Raw genomic sequence first — 22,275 nt, 5'->3', positions numbered from 1 at the left:
AATGAGCTCTGGCCTGTGAGAGCTTATTCCACAACCAATTTGTTCCTCTTAAGGTACATTATAAGACTTTTTTGTGCTTCACAGTAACATTTTATTTAGGTTTCTCAGTAGAGTTCTTTAATAGCAGAGGTTGTCATTAATCAGCCAAATAAATATATCATAGAGCAAACTCCCAACAGCTATAAGAATAGACAAAACATATACAGTTGTTTTTATGGGGTAGAGAAGGGATGGGAAAGACATATAAAAGTATGAAGAAACAGAAATACTTACAAAAGGGGGCATTCTTAAAAATGGGAACAGGTTTGGTTAAGGTAAGAACCAATGTGATAAATTGGCTAATGCTTCTGTCTCATAAATATTCAGGGCCCCCACCTCTGTTATCCATTGGCATAGATCTGAGATAAACTTTATTTTTTCATCAATAGTATGTACAGCACTGTGCAAACTTAGAGCACTTTATAAATATTTTTATAATAATAGTAATAACAACAACAACAACAAAGCAATAAAATTGTTGAACGAAAGAAAACTTCCATGAAGCTCAGATTGTTGATGTCTCAGGAAGGGTGCATGTATCTTAAGGTTTCACTGGTGAAGCTGAAGGCACAAAGAGGATTCTGGACTTCGTTGAAAGGTTAGCCAGTTCTTTATCTAAGGTAGAACTAAATTTACCATCATTTTTCCTATTAAAATTATATGTTTATTGAGGAGAGCCTTTTGCTGGATGACTAACAAAATCACACAAAAATCAAAAGTGTTTTTCTGGATGATTGTCCAAGTCATGGATGCTTATGGCAGCACAGACAAAGCTTTGAGAGAGCCTCCCATAAATGTTTTAAGGCTCCAGGAAGTGTGAAACGTTGACATTTCAGAACTTTAAATGTTTGATCCCATGTGTCTGTTACTAGGCAATGGCTCAAAACTAGAAATAACTTAATAATGACTTTATGTAAACCTGTGGTGTTTGGTACTTGGAATATCATGTACTTTTGAAAAAAATGTTATAGAGTTGGGCAAAGTGCAGAAATGTTACTATGAGGAAAGTTTGGAGCCTTTCAATTGAGAGAAAAACAGCATGTAGCTGAGGAAGGTGTGACAGAAGTTTATAAAATGTGCATGAGGTGGGGAAAGTAGTGTGGGGAGTTGTTTCCCTTTTGTCTTTTATAATACCATGTCTAGTATCATCTGGTGAATGTAAAAAACAAAAGGGCACTATGAAATTCACTACTGATGACCACTAATTCAGGATGGTTTTAAAAAGAGATTAGGCAAATTAATGGAACATGATGCTATCAGTGGCTACTTGTCCCAATGGGTATGCATGAATTGCTGGGCAACTGGGGGGGGGGGAGCAGTGAAAGATAGCCATTCTCCTCATATCCTAATCACAGGCCTCCTGTATGCATCTGAGGCCTTTGGTCTGATCCAACAAGGTTCTTACATGCAGTCCCTGTGGCAACTTGCAGAACACAGCTCTGCTTACAGTCATAAGGGCTTGAAGGAAGGTTTAGACAGGGTGTGAAAAGGAACATGGCTTAAGTGATAATTTGGACTGGAGGTTTCCTTGAACTTGTTCAGACAAGCTAAGATAGTTCCTTGGATTGCAGGAGCTCCCTAGAACATCCTTTGGGAGCTTTTGCAGAGCTTTGTGTAAACTGCAATTTTTCTCCTGGGCATAGTTGAAAAATATATTAGATTTGGAAAGGCAACATTGAAAGCAGTCTGAAAAATGGAGACACCTTTACAACAGCAGTGACAGTGAAAATGAAACTGGAAGAGTTGATTGGTTTGTCTGTCTAGGTCAAAATCTTTATGGAATGGTATCCCATCACCTCATCCAATTTTATTTACCTGTATAATTCCCAGTGGTTGTTATCTGAGGATTCAGAGAATGCATAGGCAGCCCACATCTATGCATATTTCTTGAGAAGTTAGTCTGAGTGTATTTAATGGGAGGTTTTCTCAGGAAAATGTGCAAAGAATTGTAGACTTAGGTCCAAAACACACTGCAGAAATAATCTAGTTTGAGACTGCTTTAACTGCCCTGGCTCAGTGCTAGATAATCCTGGGAACTGTGGTTTGTTGTGGCACCAGAGCTCTGACAAATGAGGCTCAATGTCTCACAAAACTACAATTCCCAGAATTCCCTAGCATTGAGCCAGGAGTGTTAAAGCAATCTCAAATTAGGTTATTTCTGCAGTGTGTTTTTGGACCTTAGCTACACAAATTTGGTTGACTCTTGCAATGTTGTTGGTGAAATTTAACCTTGTGCAAGCAAACTGTTCACGCGATGAGACTTCTTCCTCCCAGATGCCCCTTGTGTACCTCCTCCATCTCCTCAGAGGGTACCACAGGCCTCAGAAGTAGATGTAGGGCTGCAGTAATTACCCCCTTGCTCTTCTGCTGGCAGAAGCATTTCTGTCAGTAGGAAGTCATACCACTCTGTGGTTGCTAAAACTTAACATAGGATACTAGTCCCTTGCTTAGACTAAATTCCCTTCTCCAAATCTAATAATTTAGTTTCCTTAGACATCTGGTTGGCCACTGTGGGAAGCAGAATGGACTCTTCTGGCGGGCCTATCCATCCGACCCTGTTTAAGACCCATCCTTTAGTTTTTAATGATGATTCTGTGTAATTCCACTGTTATAAAACTCTGTATGATGATAAATTAGTTTTAATTGACATTATTATCATTGAGATGATATATTGTATTAGATATTAATATTGTATTTTCTATGCTTTTATGGGGTTGTAACCCCGCCCCGATCCGTAGAGAGAGGCGGGGAAATATATTATTATTATTATTATTATTATTATTATTATTATTATTATTCCTTCTTATGAGCAGTCTAACAGCCTGGGTTGAACATACTCAAATGAATATTTTAATCTGTGCCAAGGAACCTATGCCCCGTCTCCCAGATCTCACGTCGCTCCACTTCCCATTAGCCCTACCCAATGTGTTTAGTAGTCAGGGGTGATGAAAGTTTTAGTTCAGCAATATTTGGAAAACCATGCATTCCTCACTTCTAGGTCTTTGTGAATCCTTCTATTCATTTAAGTTCATGAGAAACCCTTGCTTTTAGTTCTACTTAATTTGTGTTGTAATGGGAATGTCACAACAGAGAAGTCTCAGTGTCAGAATTTCATCTTCATAGGTAGATCTCTAAGTCAGTCTGACTAGTGCTGACTTCTGATGTCTGATGGTCTCTAAATGTGTCAGAGTACATTTCCCATACATCTTCCCAGAGAATATGGGGGAGGTAGTTCAACACATCTAAACAGCAGCCAGTAGCTAGCGCCCCTTTTCTGTGAAATGTACAAGTAGTGGTTCTCAGGCACTGACCTTCCAGATCTCTAGGCCTAAAACGTTGTCCAGCTCAATCTTAAACCCATAAAGTTCTTGCCTCTGCAGTAAAGAGGAAATTGTTCAGATAAAGTGGATTGGGACTGTGGAAAAGGGATAAAGCAGGTATGGGTATCATACAGCCTTCTAAATGTTACTAGACTGGAACACCCCACATTCCTCCATATTGGCTTGGACTAATGAGTGTTGCAGTTCAGCAATCTTTGAGGGGCCATATGATTCTTATCCCTGGAGTAAAAATTTAAACAACTCCCACAGCTTGGAATGAACAATTTCCAAATAGTGTAGTTATCTGAAGTGTTGTTTTTTCTGGTAATGATATTGTAACAAAGGTACACTTCAAAAATAATATGAGGAAGAGGAGGAAAGTGTTGGTGTAAAGAGTAATGGTTCCAGTTATTTTAAAGGGATTTTTAAGGCATTATAGCAAGAATTTTGCGAGTGTTGTGCTTTTATCCCATTGTTGAACCTTCATTGTTTCCCCCCAAAAGTAACAAAGAAGAAGAAAAATAATGAGCAGTGGAAAAAGTTACTGTCTAATACCATCAGTAAAAATAATGAATTGCTTTCCTAGCATTATAATGAGTAAGAGGAATCAAGAACTTGTAAAAATTAACATTCCGCGCTCTGGCTGCTCCTCGATACAAATCAGTTTTCCCACTAGATATTTTTTCCTTTGCAAAATATAGTAATGATGTCATGAGTTCCAGAATGAAATGCTCACATCAGCCTCTGATTTGACAGCGCAGACAGGTTTGGGCAGAGCCTCACATAACCACAGAAGTGAGATTACTCATTTTCTCACCTTCGTTCTGTCTAAACTTAGACTGACTTTGTCTCCTCTTCTCTCCTTCCATTCTCTTGCTCTCCTACTTGCAATTGGTTAGGGTTTTATTTGTATCAAATCTCAACTTTCTAGGTTACAGGAAGTTCTCTGACAAATTAATCCTACATAGGTGTTTAGTCTCTTGCAACAAGTGTATGTGTAAGAAATAATCTTTCAGAAGCTATAAAACAAATTTATCATGGGATAAACTTTCATAGGCTATAGTCCACTTCACCAAGTCTATGAAATCTTGTTCCACAATTAATCAGTTAATTTGAAATTCTCAGTTCTTCCCTTATCCATTTCAGTCATCAGAGAAAGGTAGTAACCCTCATGTGTCTCTTCATACATACAATAAAGATAATCTTATGTTTTAAGTTCTGTTTCGCCTAAATATCTTCTCTGTGTATGTGCTCTGCCTTTCCTAGAGCCTTATTGAAAGCTTATATACAGGGTAAGAGAAGTGGTTTTCTCTTTGCCTCTCTGCATGCCGTCATTGCATTTCCATTCTCCTTCCAAAGGGAGACAGTCATAAAAGCATGCCTTTTGCAAAATGGATTTTTCCAGCATTCTACAATGGCATGCAGAGAAGCAAGGAGAAAACTGCTTCTCAGTTTTCTTTTTGTCATGCAATAAGTCTCTTTCTGGGCACTGTAGAGCTGGCAGCACTACATCTGAGCTAACAAAGGGTTGTTTAAGATGGTACAAGAAGAGACACCCATTTCAAAAACATTCAAAGACTTTCAGTGTGCATTAACATAATTATTGCTGCCCTTCATTGGAACATGCCATTAAACATGTCTGTAGATTATGCTTCTCTGTTTGGGGAAGAAGCCTTTTCGGGACATGAATGTTGAAGGGTGGGTGGGACTTAGCTCTGCTCTTACGACAGGGGAAATTACTTCTCAGTATGCCACCAGAGACCAGACTGCTGTTGGCCTGGTCCAACTTGGTCCAACTAGCATGCTAAGCAAAACAAACAAATGATCAAACAAAACAGAAGCCAAGAATGGGTAATATCAATATTCTTTATTCTGAGCAAAAGAGTGTCTTTGTAAACTACCTAGAGAGCAACACAGATATGTCAAGTTCTGTGCTTTCCCAGAAAATAAAGGTTTATTGCAAAATTGTAATAAACAGCAGCTGGCATCCTCTTCAGTATTTATGATCTCATAAGCCAGATTTATGGCACTGTAAATATTGATCAGTGCACATCCCGATCCACAAAAAATGAGACATAAAAGGCTGCAGCAACTATAGGATCCCATGCAAATAAAATTCTGCAACATAGACTCCAATCATACATGGAGGGAGAAATTCCAGCAGTTCAAGCAGGGTTCAAGAAAGAAAGAGGCACTAGGGACCATATTGCAAGCATATGATGGCTAATAGAGCACACCAGTGAATACCAAAAGACGATTAGCAATACAATATATAATAGCAAAGCCTTTTACTTAATAGATCATGAAAAGCTATGGAACACACCTAAACAGTAAGGATAAACAACTGAGTACTAAAGTCAGAATTGTCCAATCCACTGTATTCCCCATCACCATGTATGGTGATGGGTATTGTGGGCTCAGAGGTATAGCTACAATGATAGAGCTCTCTTGTAGCTACATCTGACAATGCAAGAACTCAGCCAGCAATTGAATGGTTAGATATGAGGCTTCTTGGAAGTGAGAGAAAGAGAAAGAAGAGGCTGAGGGCTTTTGTAGTACGGCTTCCCAATATGACTTTGGCTTCAAAGGCAAATGGGAAGAGAAATGAGAGGTGCAGTGAGATTCAGTAATAGGGAAATACATCTTAAGCAGGGATGGGGAACATGTGGACCTCTAAATGTTTCTATACTGTACTTTGCATCAGCCCTAATTAACATAGCCAATGACAAGGGATCATGAGTCTTGCAACCCAACAACATCTGAAGGGCCACACATTCCCCATCTGTAAATTATGGAAAAAGGGAAAGAGAAATCATTAACTATCTTCCTTTGAAACACAGGAGAATGGGAGTGACATCTAAATATAGGAGCAATCGGTAACCATTCAAGATGCAGAGTGTCTTCAGCCTTCAGCAAAAGAATTTGCAACTTGAGGAAGGAAATATTACAGGATATTTAAATGCAGGAAAATTTGGGTGTGCTAGCATAGTTGAAGATTCTGAAAAAAGGCTTGAGGTATACAAGGGTGGTCCTGAAAGGATGCTTCCTAGCCATAAACAAAAGTTCAGTTGTCCAGAATTTGATTAATGAAGTGTGGCAGGCTTTTTCCTCTGAATTTTTTACAGTGTGTACAGTGCCTTTTACTTCTAAGGGTTTTGAATGGCCAATTCAGTAAGTGTACAGTGATGCTTGATTACATTAGGCATGGATGAAAGCTGGATGTTTATGACCTATAAGAATCCTTTGCTAGCTGAATTGCAAAAAGGGATTGATCCCTCGCACATACCAACAGGAAGTGTTTAGCCGGAAACTTCAGTTTGATTTGCTTTGGTCACCAAAGCTCAGCTTGGCTTTCCTTTACCGAAGGAAAAAAAAGATGGAAAACAGTTTGAGACAAAGTGCTATATGAGAGAGGGAACAGAATAAGAAAACAGTGGTGGAACTTGCTGTTCTTATAGCAACATCTGGGTAACTAAAAAGAAACAAGAAAGAATGATCAAGGATGATGAAGAAGGAGGCCACAGTGAAAAGGACTATAATGCATCACCATTTCTATCTTCCCCAGTCTCAGGGCATTTCCCGATAAAGGGTTCCTCATGCAATTAGAAGGCACTGCAGTTATTCTGTCTTTTCTCTCTCAAATAACTGTCTGCAGCCAGGAAAAAGACACAGTGGAAACTCAGAGGAGGATTATGCATGGAAAACAACACTGTGTGAAACCTATTTAAAATTAAAACTGACATGTAGGAGAACAATTGGTCATTGGTGAAAAGAGATAAATGATATTGTTGATATTTGCCTTCAAGCTGACTTTGACTTATGACGGTGCTATGAGTGGGAGACCTGCAAGAGCCCTGGTCATCTGCCCTGTCTCAGGTCTTCATAAAATCATAGAGTTGGAAAAGACCGCAAGGGCTGTCCAGTCCAACCCCCTGCCATTCAGGAAATCTCAATCAAAGCATCCCCGACACATGGACATCCATCCTCTGTTTAAAGATCTCCAAGGAAGGCGACTCCCCCACACTCCGAGGAAGAGTGTTCCACTGTCGAACAGCCTTTACTGTCATGAAGTGCCTCCTAATGTTGAGGTGGCATCGCTTTTCCTGGAGCTTGTATCCATTGTTCCGGGACCTAGTCTCTGGAGCAGCAGAAAACAAGTTAGCTCCCTCTTCAATATGATATCCCTTCAAGTATTTAAACAGGGCTATCATATCACCTCTTAACCTTCTCTTCACCAGGCTAAACATCCCTAGCTCCCTAAGTCGTTCCTCATAGGACATGGTTTCCAGACCCTTCCCCATTTTAGTCATCCTCCTTTGGACACGCTCCAGTTTCTCAATGTCCTTCTGAATTGTGGTGCCCCGAAGTGGACACTATTACTTCCCTTGATCTAGACACCATACTTCTATTGATGCAGCCTAAAATTGCATTGGCCTTGTTAGCATTATTATTATTATTATTAACCTTTATTTATGAAGCGCTGTAAATTTACACAGCGCTGTACATGCAATCTTTTTAGTTAGAAGGTTCCCTGCCCTCAGGCTTACAATCTAAAAAAGACGGTTCCAGGGCAAATATTGTTTCCACCTGGAAAAAAAAAGGGGGGGGGGAGAGGACCTGAGCAATTAGCAGTTGGTCAGCTTGACAGCTATGTCAGGAAATGTTCTAGAATAGTTCAGCGAATTTTTTTTATGAGCACTTAGAAAAGAATGCTGTGATTACAAAGAACCAGAATGGGGTTCTCAAATACAGGTGATAACAGTCTAATCTTGTCCCTTTCTGACTGACACTCTCTGATGGAATTACAGTGAACCCTTGGCAACCACTGGGGTTAGATTCAAGGACCTTCCCATGAATACCAAAATCTATGGATGCTCAAGTCTCATTAAATATCTCTCTCTCTGGCTTTTCTTCGTGAACAAAGATTCAGGAAGGACTCATTCCACGCTTACTACAAGCACATTGATGGCTAAAAAGGCCAATCCAAGATAAACGAGCCCAGTTGCAGAAAGCACAGCAGAAAGTCTCCTTGGGTGATGTTTCCGAGTTGTGGTTCTTTCTGCGTTGTTGTTTCTCTTCAAGACTCATTTGGTGTGAGCTTTCAAAAAAGGCTGCAGCATCGTAGATAGTGTGTCTCCATGCCTCCTGATGCGAGGCCAGGGCGGACCATTGTTGGTGATCGATTTGGCTGAGCTTGAGATGTTGTTTCAGGGAATCCTTGTATCTCTTCTTTGGAGCGCCCCTCTTACACTGACCCGCAGTAAGTTCACCGTAGAATACTATTTTTGGGAGGCAAAATAGCATAGTAAAATGATGCCCCTTATATAAAATGGGAAAATCAAGACTTGCTTTTTGAAACTTAGATATTTTTGGAATCTTTGCAAGCTGTGGATGCTTGAATCCATGGATAAAAAAATTGTGGATACAGATGGCCTATTGTAAAAGCTTGATAGACCAAGGAAGGCTGTGGATGTAGCATATCTTGATTTCAGAAAGTCTTTTGATAAGGTTCCCCATAATACTCTTGAAGAAGAGCTACTAAAATGTGAGGTAGACAATTAACATTATCACACTACATTGTTATAGTGCTATTATTCTACTTTAACTGCCCTAGCTGCCTCCTGTGGGATTCTGGAGTCTGACTAGAAATCTAAATTCCCCCCCCCCCAAAAAAACTATAAATCCTAGGATTCCACAGGAAGCAGTCACAGCAGTTAAAGTGGAATAATAGTACTACACCACTGTAGTATGATGATGTGAAATGCTGCCTGTAAGTGGATTTGTAATTGTTTGACAGACTGAATCCATCAGGGATTTCTCATCATCCTGAAGTGGAGTGATAAGTGGGATGCCACACAGTTCTATCTGAAGTTTTGCTTTTTTCAGTATCTTTAGAAATTATTTAGATGAAGGGGTAAAAGACATGATCATTAAATTTGCAGATGACACCAAACTTAGAATAACAAGTTAGGATCCAACTGTTTGGAGAACCCACCCACTACTAACAAAATGAAACTCAACAGGGAAATGTAAGACAGAAAAAAAAAAAAACACATGTACAAATATAAGATGCTTCACATCTGGCTTGGCAGCAGTGTATGTGTGAAAAGGATCTAGGAATCTTAGTAGACCACAAAGTAAACATGATGTATGCAGAGGCCAATGCACTTGTAAACTGCAACAACTGTGTCTAGATCAGGGGAAATGATAATACCATTTTATTCTGCCTTTCACCTGCATTATTGTGTCCAAGTCTGGGTGCCACAGCTTAAGAAGCATATTGTCAAGCTAAAACAGGTCCAGACCAAGGTGGTAAAGGATCTAGAAACCAACTCTATGAGGCCTGCATAGGAATTTGGGTATGGAGAGGAGACGTTTAAGAGATCATATGCTAGCCAGCCTTGACTAACTGAACGACTGTCATATGGCAAATGGGGCAAGCTTGTTTTCTACTGTTCCAGAAGATAAGACACAACCCACTGGTTTCACATTTCAAGAAAGGAGATTCCAACTAAACTTTACTAAGAACTTCCTAATGGAGAGAGCTATTCAACAATCCAGCAGACTACTTTGGAAAATGGTATCGCCTTCTTCATTTGAACTTTTTAAGAGGGATTGAGTGGTTATCTATCAGGGATACTTTAGCCATGGGTCCTTGTACTGGATGGATGTTGGATTTAATGGCCCCTGTAGTCCCTTCCAATTATATGATTCTGTGGTATTATGGGCTTTTTTGTCTGTTTGATGGGATACTTGGAATATTCTGCCAACAAGCTCCAGCATCCTACCTTGAACTACACAACTAGAACTCTGTAGCAGAGAATTCTAATTGCTTCCTAAAATTCAAATCCCAAAATGTCTATAGGATGAAGCCATAACAGTTAAAGTGGTATCAAACTACTATAACTGTGTAGTGTAGATACGCTCTTGGAAAGCTGATGGCTATGATGTTGAGAAGATGGTGGAAGTTTCACACAGATGTCAAAGTCTTGAAAAGTTCTCGCTGCTGGTTTTGTCTTTGTTTTATTATGTGTTGTTTCTTCTTATTGTATTCCCTGTATTTTAATACATTGTACAGCACCCACAGAAACCTTGACAGTTGGGTGCTCTAAAAGTGCAACCAATCAGTTGGTCAAATCAGGACTGTGTAGTAAAAGAAGCCTAGGGATCAGTATGCAAGAGATGGGGCAATAGTGTTGCATTTAGAAATAGCTATGTGCTTGGGTGCACATGCCCACACATGTGACATGTTGGAGGGAAGGAACATGGAGATGTAATCACAGTTAAGGTCAAGATAAGGTTTGGCTCAAGATCTCTCTCTGTTCAAGGCTTTTTATTTTTGAAAAAGAAAAATGCCTACGTAGCATTTGTTGAAAGATAATGTGGTATTTTCAGCACCCAGTTTCAGTGATTCACTGCTGTCTTTATGGTCAGTTTCTTTGTTTACTGTCCATGACCTTTATTATTTCTGTGCCAATCCATTTAGACCTTATTAGAGGGCCAGGAGAGGCATGTCAATCCATGACCAGATCTCTCAAAATCTTTTTATGCGTCCCTAAAAAAACAGCTTCAAGAATTTACAAACTGGGTCAGGACCATAATCCTGGGACATTTCTCCTGTTTGCCCTACTCTGTTTTGCTGGTCAAAATTATTCCTTCCCAGTTACCATTAACCCCAAAAGGGAGGGGAGGGAAGTAAAATATAATGTGATATGTTATCTTCTTCCTTTGTTCCTAATAGCTTGAGGGTTTCAATTAGGGAAACAGCTCAAAGGCAATTTTTTTAAAAAAATAAACCCTCACCATCACCTTTATTTTGCAAGAAATTTGGAGTTGTCTGGGATTTTTTAAAATCAGTTTTCTTCTCTGCATTGCTTCTTACTGCTAACTTGTTTGTTGATGATGTGTTTGCATCACTACTGTTTATATGGTTGTTTAGGTCTGATGGTTTATTTTATTTATACCATATTAAATACTTTGTTTTTGATTTGTGTACTAGCCAGTTGGAATTGGGGGGGGTTAATAAAGAACAGTGGGAAATAAACGAATAAATAACATCCTGTCTTTGAGCTGCTTGGCTTTGAACCAGATTGAGACCCTCTGCAATTCCTTTTAAGTAAAGAAAATGATGCTAGAAAATCCAGTCACAGATATTTTACATTGCATCTAGTTTGGTTCTCTGGCAAACATTCAAGCCCCAGACAGCAGTAATTTTGTACTTGAGGCAACCATCTTCCTAGGCACCCTCATCCCATTAATTTGCTGGGCCTTCTGGAAGACCCAAGATGCCTTTTATGTATGTACACTTTCCCAAGTTGTACCAAGTCATGCTCAAGTCACCTGTGGCAGTTGACCCATCTGCAGCAAGCAGCACATCGGGTGTACAATGGCACATACACCAGTTCCGGAACTGCTTCATACCACAACAAAGGATAAAATTTTACATTGTTTGGCAGTTATTTACCAGCCAACAGCTGAGTACTCAGTAACAGCATTGTGTTGGTTTGGACGTGAAATATGACAGGACAAGTTTCAGATTATGCTAGTTAAATACAGCTTAATTTTGGAGGCGTGCGCCCCCCTTCCCTTTATGTTATGGGGTTTGAAAAACAGGGCTGAGACATTTAATGCTGGACAGGGTCCCCTCTCTATCTTATGTCTACACTGAAGGAAAATTCTCAATAGGTAGTTTATCTTTTATTATAGTATTGCTGATATAATAAAAGTGTAATTTTAAGAGAAATAGGTGAGGTGACCCTGTCCTTCACTGAATATCTGTGCCCTGCCTTTCCATGCCATCTTTAAGAAAATGTGTTTTTGGAAATATGATCACCTAATATTAATATGTATTTCTAGTCTACCGTCATATCCTATCTACGATCTCCATCCTTTCCACCCTCTTTCACTCTTTTCCCTTTATTTGTAATATTTTACTTTTTAAAAAAATCATCAATATGCGTATGTTGAAGGGCTACTACTTTTTTCCTGGCAAGCCTTGCTGTCTTGCGGACACAGGTCAAAAAGACACTGCAGAAATAATCCAATTTGAGGCTGCTTTAATTGTTCTGGCTTAATGCTAGGGGATTCTGGAACTGTAGTTTTGTGAGGCATTTAACCTTCTTTGTCAGAGAGCTCTGGTGCCAAAATAAACTACAATACCCTGGATTCCCCAGCACTGAGTCAGGGCAGTTAAAGTGGTCTCAAACTGGATTATTTCTGCAGTGTGATTTGGACCACAGTCAGCAGTTGCTGCTTTCCCCAGCATGGCACTAATGAGTGATATAAGTTTAACCTGTTGAATCTCTGACTGTCAGATGTCTGTAAAAGGCTCATGAGCTCTAGCGGGGGGAAGCTGCCACAGTAATACGAATACCAGATGGTCATCTCTTTTCAAATCAAAGCACTAGAATTATTCTCTATTGAGTCAGAAAAGACTGCATGCTAGCTTGATAGTAAGTTCTCTTGAAACCAATGGAACTTGATTCCAAGTAAATGTTTTTATGATTTGGGTGCAAGTCTGTATGAGTTAATACATTCTTTGGTCCATACTTTGTTTACAGAAGAAATTAACTTCTTTGTGTTGACATCTGCTGAGAGGACATGAGTTTGGGAGTACATGGTGGGATGCTTTTGCAGGATTAGATATACTCTTTTTGTGTGATCTAAAGTAATTGAAGCATTAAAATGCCATGTATCAAATTGGAAAGCATTACAAGGTTTTAGGTGTCATAATCCAGACTTACTTTTTCGGGAGTATTGGATAGTTATTGTATCAGACGCCTATTTTCTCCTGGGTCTCTTTGCTCATTTCTCAAACCACTATGCCACACTGGCTCATGCTTTATAGATTGAAAGTTTGTTACTTTATGAACATGATGCATTGTGTCTAAGTTGGTTTGACATAAAATTATCATGTTTAGAATATTAAAAAAATTGTATCATTTATTAAGATAATTGTTACAGATTTTGCATTTTAAACATCTGAACTGCAAGGAGCCTCTTTGGTTTTGCTGATCAATGATGAGCAGGTAAAAACCCCAGTGAAAACAGAAGAAACCAGCAGAATTGTTGTTGTTGTTAACTGCCCTCATAATTTGCCTCTTCTAGTTCTCGATAGTGCCAAGCAGATATAAAGCAATCGTTCCAATAAAAAGAACTGAGAAAAAGAAACCAAGATCAGGAAATGCAATGTTCTGGTCTTGTATATAGTCTTACATTAAAGTCTTCCTGTTACATCATTTTTAGAAATAATTTTGGGGAAGTAAATATATGAAAAGCTTGTCTTAAGTATTTTATTTATCATTGTAAAAGAAAATATTCCATAATCTCATTTTTTCCAGGAAAAAATGAGGGGAAAACATTCTGCACCTCAACTTTTCTTTTCTCTATTTTGGGGGAGTGAGGGTTAGGGGCTTCATGTCTCTTGTCCCATAATGTCCTGAATGTCTGTTTTTCTTTAACTTTCCCAGGTGCTCTCTCACAACCTGTACACTGTGCTTTGCATCCCCCATGATCCTGTTGCACTGGAGGAACATTTTAAAGATGATGATGATGGGCCGGTATCAAGCCAAGGGTACATGCCATATCTCAATAAATACATCTTGGACAAGGTAAACACATTTTCCATAGTTTTGGAAATTATTCTTTAAAGAAATAAAACCATTGCATGTACATGATATTAAATCATTTTTAAAATTCTTTTAATCTAGTGTTTTTGGCCTTTTAAAATCATTTTAATCATCTACAATCTGTCCTTGCCATATGTGCCCTCGCCGTACATGGCTTTGAGCTTACGTGGACGGCAAATGGCTAGGGACAAAACGGTGCGGGCACCACAGGTCCTCAGGTGCCGTGGTGCTCAGGAACGCACCACCATTCACATGAATGGGACTCCAGCATATGCAAAATTTGCCCTATGCAGGGGGGGGGGGTCTGGAACGGATCCCTATATAGCAAGGGCGGACTGTACACTGCTTTAAATTGATAGGTCTTATTGTATGCTACCCTGAGATTATTAATTAATTAAATTAAAATATCTATAATTCACACAGGACTATTAAGTCCAGGTTCTAAAATTACCTAATTTCAGTACTTCCAAGTGAGATCAGAGTTGTGATCACCCCCAAAATGATTTAATCAGTCCTTGCATAGGGGTCTAAATACTCTAAAGGTAGCAGACCCCATGTGATCTTGGACACTAAACAGGGTCAGCCCAATTTGGATTGGAGGCTGCCAATAAATACCAGGTGCTGTATACTGTATTTCAGAGGAAAGAACTGACAAAACCACCTCTTGAGTATTCCTTGTCTGAGAAAACCCTATGGAATTCATGTGGTTGCTATACGTTGATAGGTGACTTGAAGGCACATGCACACAAAGTACCTGGGTACCTTGACTTCCATCAGGTACCTTTTTTTATAGCCGTTTGCTCTATAGATTATGTGTAGAGAGTAGGTTTGGGAAAGGTGTTGTTTTGGTGGTTATGTCCTTTCTGGAAATTGTACACTTAAAAAATTTCACAAATCTGCTTGAAAGTGATGGTAAGGGAGCAAATAAATAATCTGAAATGGAATACCTCAATGTATGTTGTTTGTTCACAATATTTCAGTATGAATTAAATTCTACTAAATATTGAAAAAACGGGGCAGCCAGCGGTAGTAGATTTGCCCTTTTGATGCCATCAGACCCACAAGGAATGTGCATAAAAATATCTCAGAATCTCTAAAGAAAACATTGAATGAAGGACTAAAAAGACTGTCGGCAAAAGGTTGGGGGAGTCTTTCAAATTTGTTAACTTATGTGGATGTTTGTCAGGAAGAGAAGAATTTTAAAAAGAAGAAACTGGACTCATAAAACCTGCTTTTCTTTCTGGTTCTCTGCATTTAAAAGACATCTTTGTTCCTTAAAGAGGAATGTTGTGAGCTGTTTTACCCAGACATTTGGAAAAAAGGAGACATCCAAGGCAGCTTTGTCCCCTTTGGTCAGTACTGCGAATGTTAGCTTTGTGTAGAATTTATTTTTATATCCCCAAATAGCAGAGTGTGAAATCTTTTGATATATATACAGTCCGTCCTCGCCTTACGCGGGGATCCGTTCCGGATCCCTCCGCGTAAGGCGAATTCCACCTATGCTCGAGCCCCATTGGAAACAATGGGGCTCGTGCGCGGCGGCGCGGGCGTGCGCGGGGCGCCACGGGGGCACGCGCCCATTCAATTGAATGGGACGCGCCGCCCCTTCCACCCCGCGGCTTGAGCGCGTATGCTCAAGGCCGCGTAAGGAGCACCCGCGTATGGCGCGGGCGCGCTGTAGCTTTATTTCATAAAGCTACTGGAGCATAAAATGATTTCTTGCAATCAGGAATCCAGCAGTGCTTGAATTACATACAGAGGTCCACAGTTCAGGAGAAAGCAAAAGCTTTGATTTTCAATGGAATTGCCAGCCCAACAAAATTTGCATATCTCAAGATGGGATTGGAGTAGGAAAGGGCTGATTATCCATCTGGCAGGGACGTAGCCAAGGGGGGGGGGTTCTTGGGGTCCGGACCCCCCCCCCCCTTCTGTTAGATAAAATGAATGCTGTGTGCTGCCACGCCGCCACACCCAAGCCCCATTATAATGGTGGCACTTAGTCTGGACCCCCCTTCCCAAAATCGTGGCTACGTCCCTGCATCTGGCTGTCTCTTCCAATAGAAGAAAATTGGTGCTATCTTGTTCCATGGCTCTACATCTGTCATCCAAGATTAGCCCTTTGCAGAGCAAACAAAAGAATTCAGGTGTAAAACAATGAAGAAAGGACACAAACACATGAAGAAAATGTAGTTTTTAAGACCATTTATTATGAAATATTCTGATCACCAACCAAATCTTTTCATACTCACTAAGGTATGCCAGTGTGGTGTAGTCATCTGCGTGTTGGACTACAGATCTGGAAATCAGGGTTCAATTCCCCGCTCAGCCATGGAAACCCACTCAGTGACCTTGGACAAGTCACACACTCTTAGCCCCAGAAAAACATATAATAGGTTTGCCTTAGGGTTGCCATGAGTGAGAAGCAACTGGAAGGCAAACAACAACAAGGCGGAACACACATGAACTGTATTCTTGGGAAAATCTTTTTACCCCAGTGTAAAGGGCAGGTTCTAAATAAGTCCATATGGTCTGACTTATTTGGGATAAAAGGTGATATCTGAAACTAAAGTCATGTTTTCCTTTGTTGACTATGAAATCTCTAGTTTTGCGATTTATTATCATTTGTCTCCAAAGCAACTTCAATTAATGGCAAATCCACCATAGGTTTTTCTTGAAAAGATTTATCCTGAGAAGATTTGCCATTGCTTTTTTATAAATATCAGAGATTGTGACGTTTTCTAGGTTACCAAGTAGGTCTTTGTGGCTGACTGAATAGTCAACCCATGGTATCTGGGAGTCCTAGTTCAACACTCAAACCACTCCATCTCACTGGCTCAATCATGCAATAAAACCATATTTCACTGTGCAAAGAGCAAGAAGATTATCGCACTGGGGTTAAAACGTTCCCCGGTGCGTTCTAACGGGGGGCGAGCACGGAGCGTGATGGGAACCCGATGGGGCCCAGAACGCTAGTTTAATGCACAGCGGAACGCCGCCGCTGAGCATTCCCATCGGGCTCCAGGGGACGCCATTTCTGGCAACTGTTTCAAAGCGTCCCCAGAAATGGCATTCCCTGGAGCCTGATGGGAACCCAATGGGAATGCTCGGCGGCATTCTGCTGTGCAGTAAACTAGCGTTCTGGGCCCCATCGGGTTCCCATCACGCTCCGTGCTCGCCCCCGTTAGAACGCACCGGGGAATGTTTTAACCCCAGTGCGATAACCTTCCAAGTTTCTAACACCAAGTTTTGAAGAAAGATCTAAACATATGTGTGGGTCTGCAAAAAATTCCCAGGTTCAGTCCTTTGTATCTCCAGGTAGGGCTGGGAAAAACCTGTTTCAGTTCCCAGAGGGCTGGCATTAATCTCCTGCTGAGAATGGCCACTGCTGGCTCCAGTGACACCTGACCCAAGGTGGGTCACACAACAATAGCACTAGCACCATACAAATGTATGACAAAAACAAAGAGGAAATGGGTCTTCAGCTGCATGTTTTGACTAAACGTTTGCCCAAGTCTGAAAGGATGAAAACTTCAGGATATCAAGATGATGTTTTCATGTTTTTCCTCAGCATATGGCAGTTTTCTGATTTCCCATGTCTTCTGAAGGCTCACATGCTCAAACTGAGAAGGGATTCTGTGCTTTCACTCTAGTTTTTCTGTGATATGTTGCTACCTTTTTGCTCTCCTTCCCTTTGGCCCATGTTTTCCCCTTCTTTGCCATCCATTTCTCACTCCAGCCTCTGCAGTACATACCAGACTTCTAAAAATTAAAATTCCAAATCTTATAATCAGGTTAAAGTATGAATGTATTAAACATGATCAAGTTAACTCCACTGACTCTGGGTATATAATCCAGATGAATAAACACAATTGATTTTTTTATTAAGCATACACAGAACAAGGCCAATTATTCCTGTCTTAGGTCATCTTCTATTGTGCCTTCTAAATGAGAGAACAGTCTGATAATGGGGCTAAAGCGTTCAGAGTTACAACACCAAGCCTTTTTGATTAGCAGGGACAAGGATGCCTTCTGCCACAACAACCTCAGTTTGTGAAGTCGAAGGCTTTCATGGCCAGCATCCATAGTTTTTGTAGGTTTTGGGGGGCTATGTGGCCACATTCTAGAATAATTTGTTCCTGATATTTCACCAGCATCTGTGATTGGCATCTTCAGAGAAGGCTGGCATGGAAGTGAGTGAGAAATATATACTGTGTGACCCTGGGTTGAGATGAGTGATTTCCATGTTAATCTATGTATTGTTGTCTTGTTGAATGGCAAGCCTGAGGGTGGGATGATATGCAAAGAGGATTTTTTTTCCTCTGAGATTATAACTCAAAATGTGTTTCCTCAGAAACCTCAGTTTCCTTGTAGTTGGGGAGGGGAATAAATTTTCCTAGCATCAATATATTATGAGCTGTGTCTGTAGTAATACATGATATTTGAGGGTAGCTAGGTCTTAAATGTACAATTAAGGATGATTGGCTTTACAAAAACCTCTGTGGGAGATGAACTGTGTGGTTTTTTTAAAACATCGATCAAGAGAGCTACCTGTATTTTGGACTCTTCAAAATGGGCTGTGAGGATGATTGCATGTACTTGAAAATATACTCCTACACTGCTGTCAGAGATGGACTCTTTTCTCTGGATTTCCTCAAGTTTAACTCATGGGCTCCAGTAGGGGACATCAATAGAGTGCTGGATGACAGATGTAGAGTCATTAGAGAAGATTGCATCACTTTTCCTTTATGCAATTTGTCTGATTTTCTCTAATTCTCATGCTCTGGTGTTTTCAGTCCCCATTGCACACTCACCAGTCCAGATTACTTACAGGGGTCATTAGAGATCCAACACAGAAGGTGCTGTATGCATAAATGCTTTTAGCTAATGTTGTATTTATATACTCCTGCCTTTGTTAGGAGCTTAGTTCCCCATCTTACCCCTGAAGTCCACCTTAAAAGCCAATCACTTGTCCAGAGCAATTGCAGTCCATACTGCTGCCAAATGGGGCAGACACAGTTGATTATTTAAACTTAAAATGGGGAGTTATGGCAACACAAGCATTAGAATAAGTATATATAAATAAACCTATCATTTTGAAATAGGAATTCGGCAAACATCAAACCCAATAACTAGTAAAATAATGTGAAGTTATCAAGAATACAATATAGATAAAATAGAGGATATGATTTAAATTTTCTTTTTTTAAGCAAAAGGCATTGTGCACTATGACATTATTATGAATAGCCAAAGAGTAGAGGTTGTAAGTAATTTTATTGCTTTGTGTATAATGTATTTGTCTTACTTTTGTTGATGTTATTACTGTTTTATTGTTATATATATATATATGAGAAGAATTACCATTGGCTTCTTGGTTCCTTTTGTGACTAATGCTCTCCTTATTCAGGCACTAAGTTTTGTTGAACAGCCTTCTCTAGGCAAAGTCAAAATTGAACCATATTATTTCCATTTTGTATTATTGGATTTATAAAGTTCCAGGAAATATTCATAGTTTAGTTATATTTTTTCCTAACCCAAACCTGACTGGTGCTTTTGCACAACTTATATATGTTTTAGTTGCTTTTAGTTGGTTTTTTGGTCTAAATATTTCCTTCAACATACCCAGGGGCCTTCCAAATATAGGAATATTGAATCTAATATTATTGTTGTTGTTGTTGTTGTTATTATTATTATTAACCTTTATTTATAAAGCGCTGTAAATGTACACAGCGCTGTACATACAATCTTTTTAATTAGATGGTTCCCTGCCCTCAGGCTATAATGGCACACAGATGGACTCCATTGAATTACTTATGTGATATTTTAAGGTTGTGGGCAACACTAGAGCTTACTTAAGTGTGTCACAACAAAGGGGGTGAATATGTGCACAGCAAAAAAATGCCAGTTTGTTTACTTATCTTCTGTGCCATGCTTAAAATATGACACACCTTCATGGGGTTCACTGTCTTGTGTACAACAAGTAGCAATAATGCCAATTAAATCCATTTCATTTCCAGGTTGTAAAACAACAAAATGTAGAAAAGTCAAAAAAGAATATATCTTCAATGTACTTTTTAGCTATAGATACTTCCAAGTGAAAAGCATACATTGCAAAACTGTAAAGAGGTGGACAAGACCTAATAGGTAATGCTAAACTTCAGTAGTTACATTGATCTTAAGGCTTCAGGAGAAACGTGTTGTCCTTTGCTTTCAGGACATGGTATGTTCCAGTTATGCATTGTGCAGGGAGCTTTAGACTCTTTCATGGCTTGGATAAAACACAAGCCTGAGTCATAGGACACGTGCTAAACTCCCGGCTAGTTGCCAGTCGCTTCCCACTCCAAGCAATCTGAATGCCAATTATATTCAAACAGCAGTGTAAGCAGCAACCAGCTACAATCACTAGAATGATGATGGCTGTTTGATTATTATCACCCCCATCAGCCACTTGCAGAATTGGAACATCTGCCTAGTGCATTGGTGGCACTTTTATTCTTTTATTTTTTTGCAGAATGAAATTATGAAACAGTAACTCAAGGCAAGTCATGCAAGACATCCCAAGAACAACTGGATAAACAAACAAATGAAAACCTACCATCCCCCTTTAAAGAACCAAGTGTCAATTTTGTTCCACCTTTCTTGCTGCAAAATAATTTTTTGGCCTTCATGGCACCACACAGAGAAGGAACAAATATATTAGTATGTAGAGAGCTTCTGTGGTGTGATGGCTAAGAGACTGAACTATGAACCAGAAGGCTCCTAATTCAAAGTTTCTCAAACATGGGGCTGTTACTTACTTTGCTTACAAGGTTGTATTCTGAGTATGGGCTAAATTCCCATGTGTCCCCTCACAAGCCAACAGAGTCAGTGTGTGTGTGTGTGTGTTTTAAAAAAATATGTTTCCTGATCTCTGGTTGAATGACTAATAATGTATGTGATGTATTTTTATCATTGGAAAGCACTACATACATGTTACTACTGTTACTACAATATGAACCAAGCATGATTTCCTTGGTTAGCTCTTCTCTGATCCAGAATGTAAAATGAGATTCTGTATGTGAATAATTTGTGTTCATGCTGACATGGGTTACTTTGTATTTAAAGGTTAGCCCCCTTACGCGTGATTAAACACTCATTGATTGCAATGAAGCATGTGGTGTGACCACCCATCTGAGTGGTCTTTCTTTCTTTCTTTCTGATATGAAAAACTACATTTGGTAGAATAAAGGTGAACATTTGAGAGTTTAATTTTTTGTGTCAGTAAGGGAGAACATTTAAATGAAAAGCCAAGCAAATTATGCACAAATTGAAAACCTTGCTCTGCTGAAGCCATGATAATGCCAGACTAACTGCAGATCATCATCAGAGGGTGGACATATCTATTTTTCAGCTAATTCAGATTCAGCCTTTCTGAAATGCAAAATATGGTTTCAAAGGAATTTCTTCAGTGGTTCAATGTGGCCTAGCTACTGCTGTACAATTAAATCCTACCCATCAGATGAGGAATGTGTGGCTCTCCAGGTATTGTTGGATGGCATCTCCAGCCATCTTTCATTATTGGTTATGATGGCTATGGCTAATGAGAGCTGAAGTCCGACAGAATTTGAAGGGTTAAGCATTCATGATTGCTGTCATGCCTCATAAAGAAAACATGCACCCTTTGACTTTTCCTATCTTATACTATGGTTAAAAATAAAGGAGGGCTTGTCCTCTGTTGCATCCACTCATGTTTTTGGCATATAAATCAGTTAAATAAGAATATAGTTTATTACCTTTTTTCATTCAGGGGAGTTCTCAAAGTGTATTGTCGTTCTCTATCAAAGATGTTAGAAAAATGAATAACACCTATACTTTTTCCAGGTTGTTTTTCATATGTATCACTCATGTAACAATCCCAGTATTCAAATAGCAAAAGAAAAATGTAGAAAGTGAACATGACATGGGCTGTTTTGTTTGCAGGTAGAAGAAGGTGCTTTTGTGAAGGAGAGGTTTGATGAGCTTTGCTGGACATTGACAGCAAAGAAGAATTACAAGCCAGACCGGAATGGGAACAGTGTTGTATCTCATGAAGATGCCTTCAAGCTGTGGTGTCTCTTTAATTTCTTATCAGAAGACAAGTACCCTCTTGTTATGGTGCCAGATGAGGTATGATTGATTTTAAATTATTTTCTTTCTTGTGGTGGTTGTGTTTACTCTAAGGAACTAGTCACACCAAATGTGTTTGTATGATAACTGGTTTAGCAATATGACTGTAATCAAACCAAACATATTTGTATGGTAATTGGCTTAGC

At 39.5% G+C, this 22,275-nt stretch overlaps 1 protein-coding gene across 4 annotated transcripts in view; it reads left to right on the top strand.

The window, feature by feature from the left end:
* The window catches only part of DEF6 (DEF6 guanine nucleotide exchange factor), a 72,889-nt gene that overhangs the window by 22,251 nt on the left and 28,363 nt on the right, over window positions 1-22,275 (top strand). For 3 of the 4 annotated variants that reach the window (XM_089514667.1, XM_089514664.1, XM_089514663.1), the window contains exons 2-3: window positions 13,829-13,969; window positions 21,944-22,129. In XM_089514667.1, coding sequence (XP_089370793.1) covers window positions 13,829-13,969; window positions 21,944-22,129 — 327 coding nt within the window. Of the gene's footprint in view, window positions 1-11,970; window positions 12,045-13,828; window positions 13,970-21,943; window positions 22,130-22,275 lie in introns of those variants that run through there. The other variant, XM_089514666.1, reaches the window with a different exon arrangement.

Source organism: Sceloporus occidentalis, unplaced genomic scaffold (assembly GCF_023333645.1).
Source record: "Sceloporus occidentalis isolate IW3139 unplaced genomic scaffold, rSceOcc1.0.p SCAF_3, whole genome shotgun sequence".
Taxonomy (NCBI): domain Eukaryota; kingdom Metazoa; phylum Chordata; class Lepidosauria; order Squamata; family Phrynosomatidae; genus Sceloporus; species Sceloporus occidentalis.
Note: the sequence above shows the minus strand (reverse complement) of the source record. Positions and strands in the feature narration are given on the sequence as shown.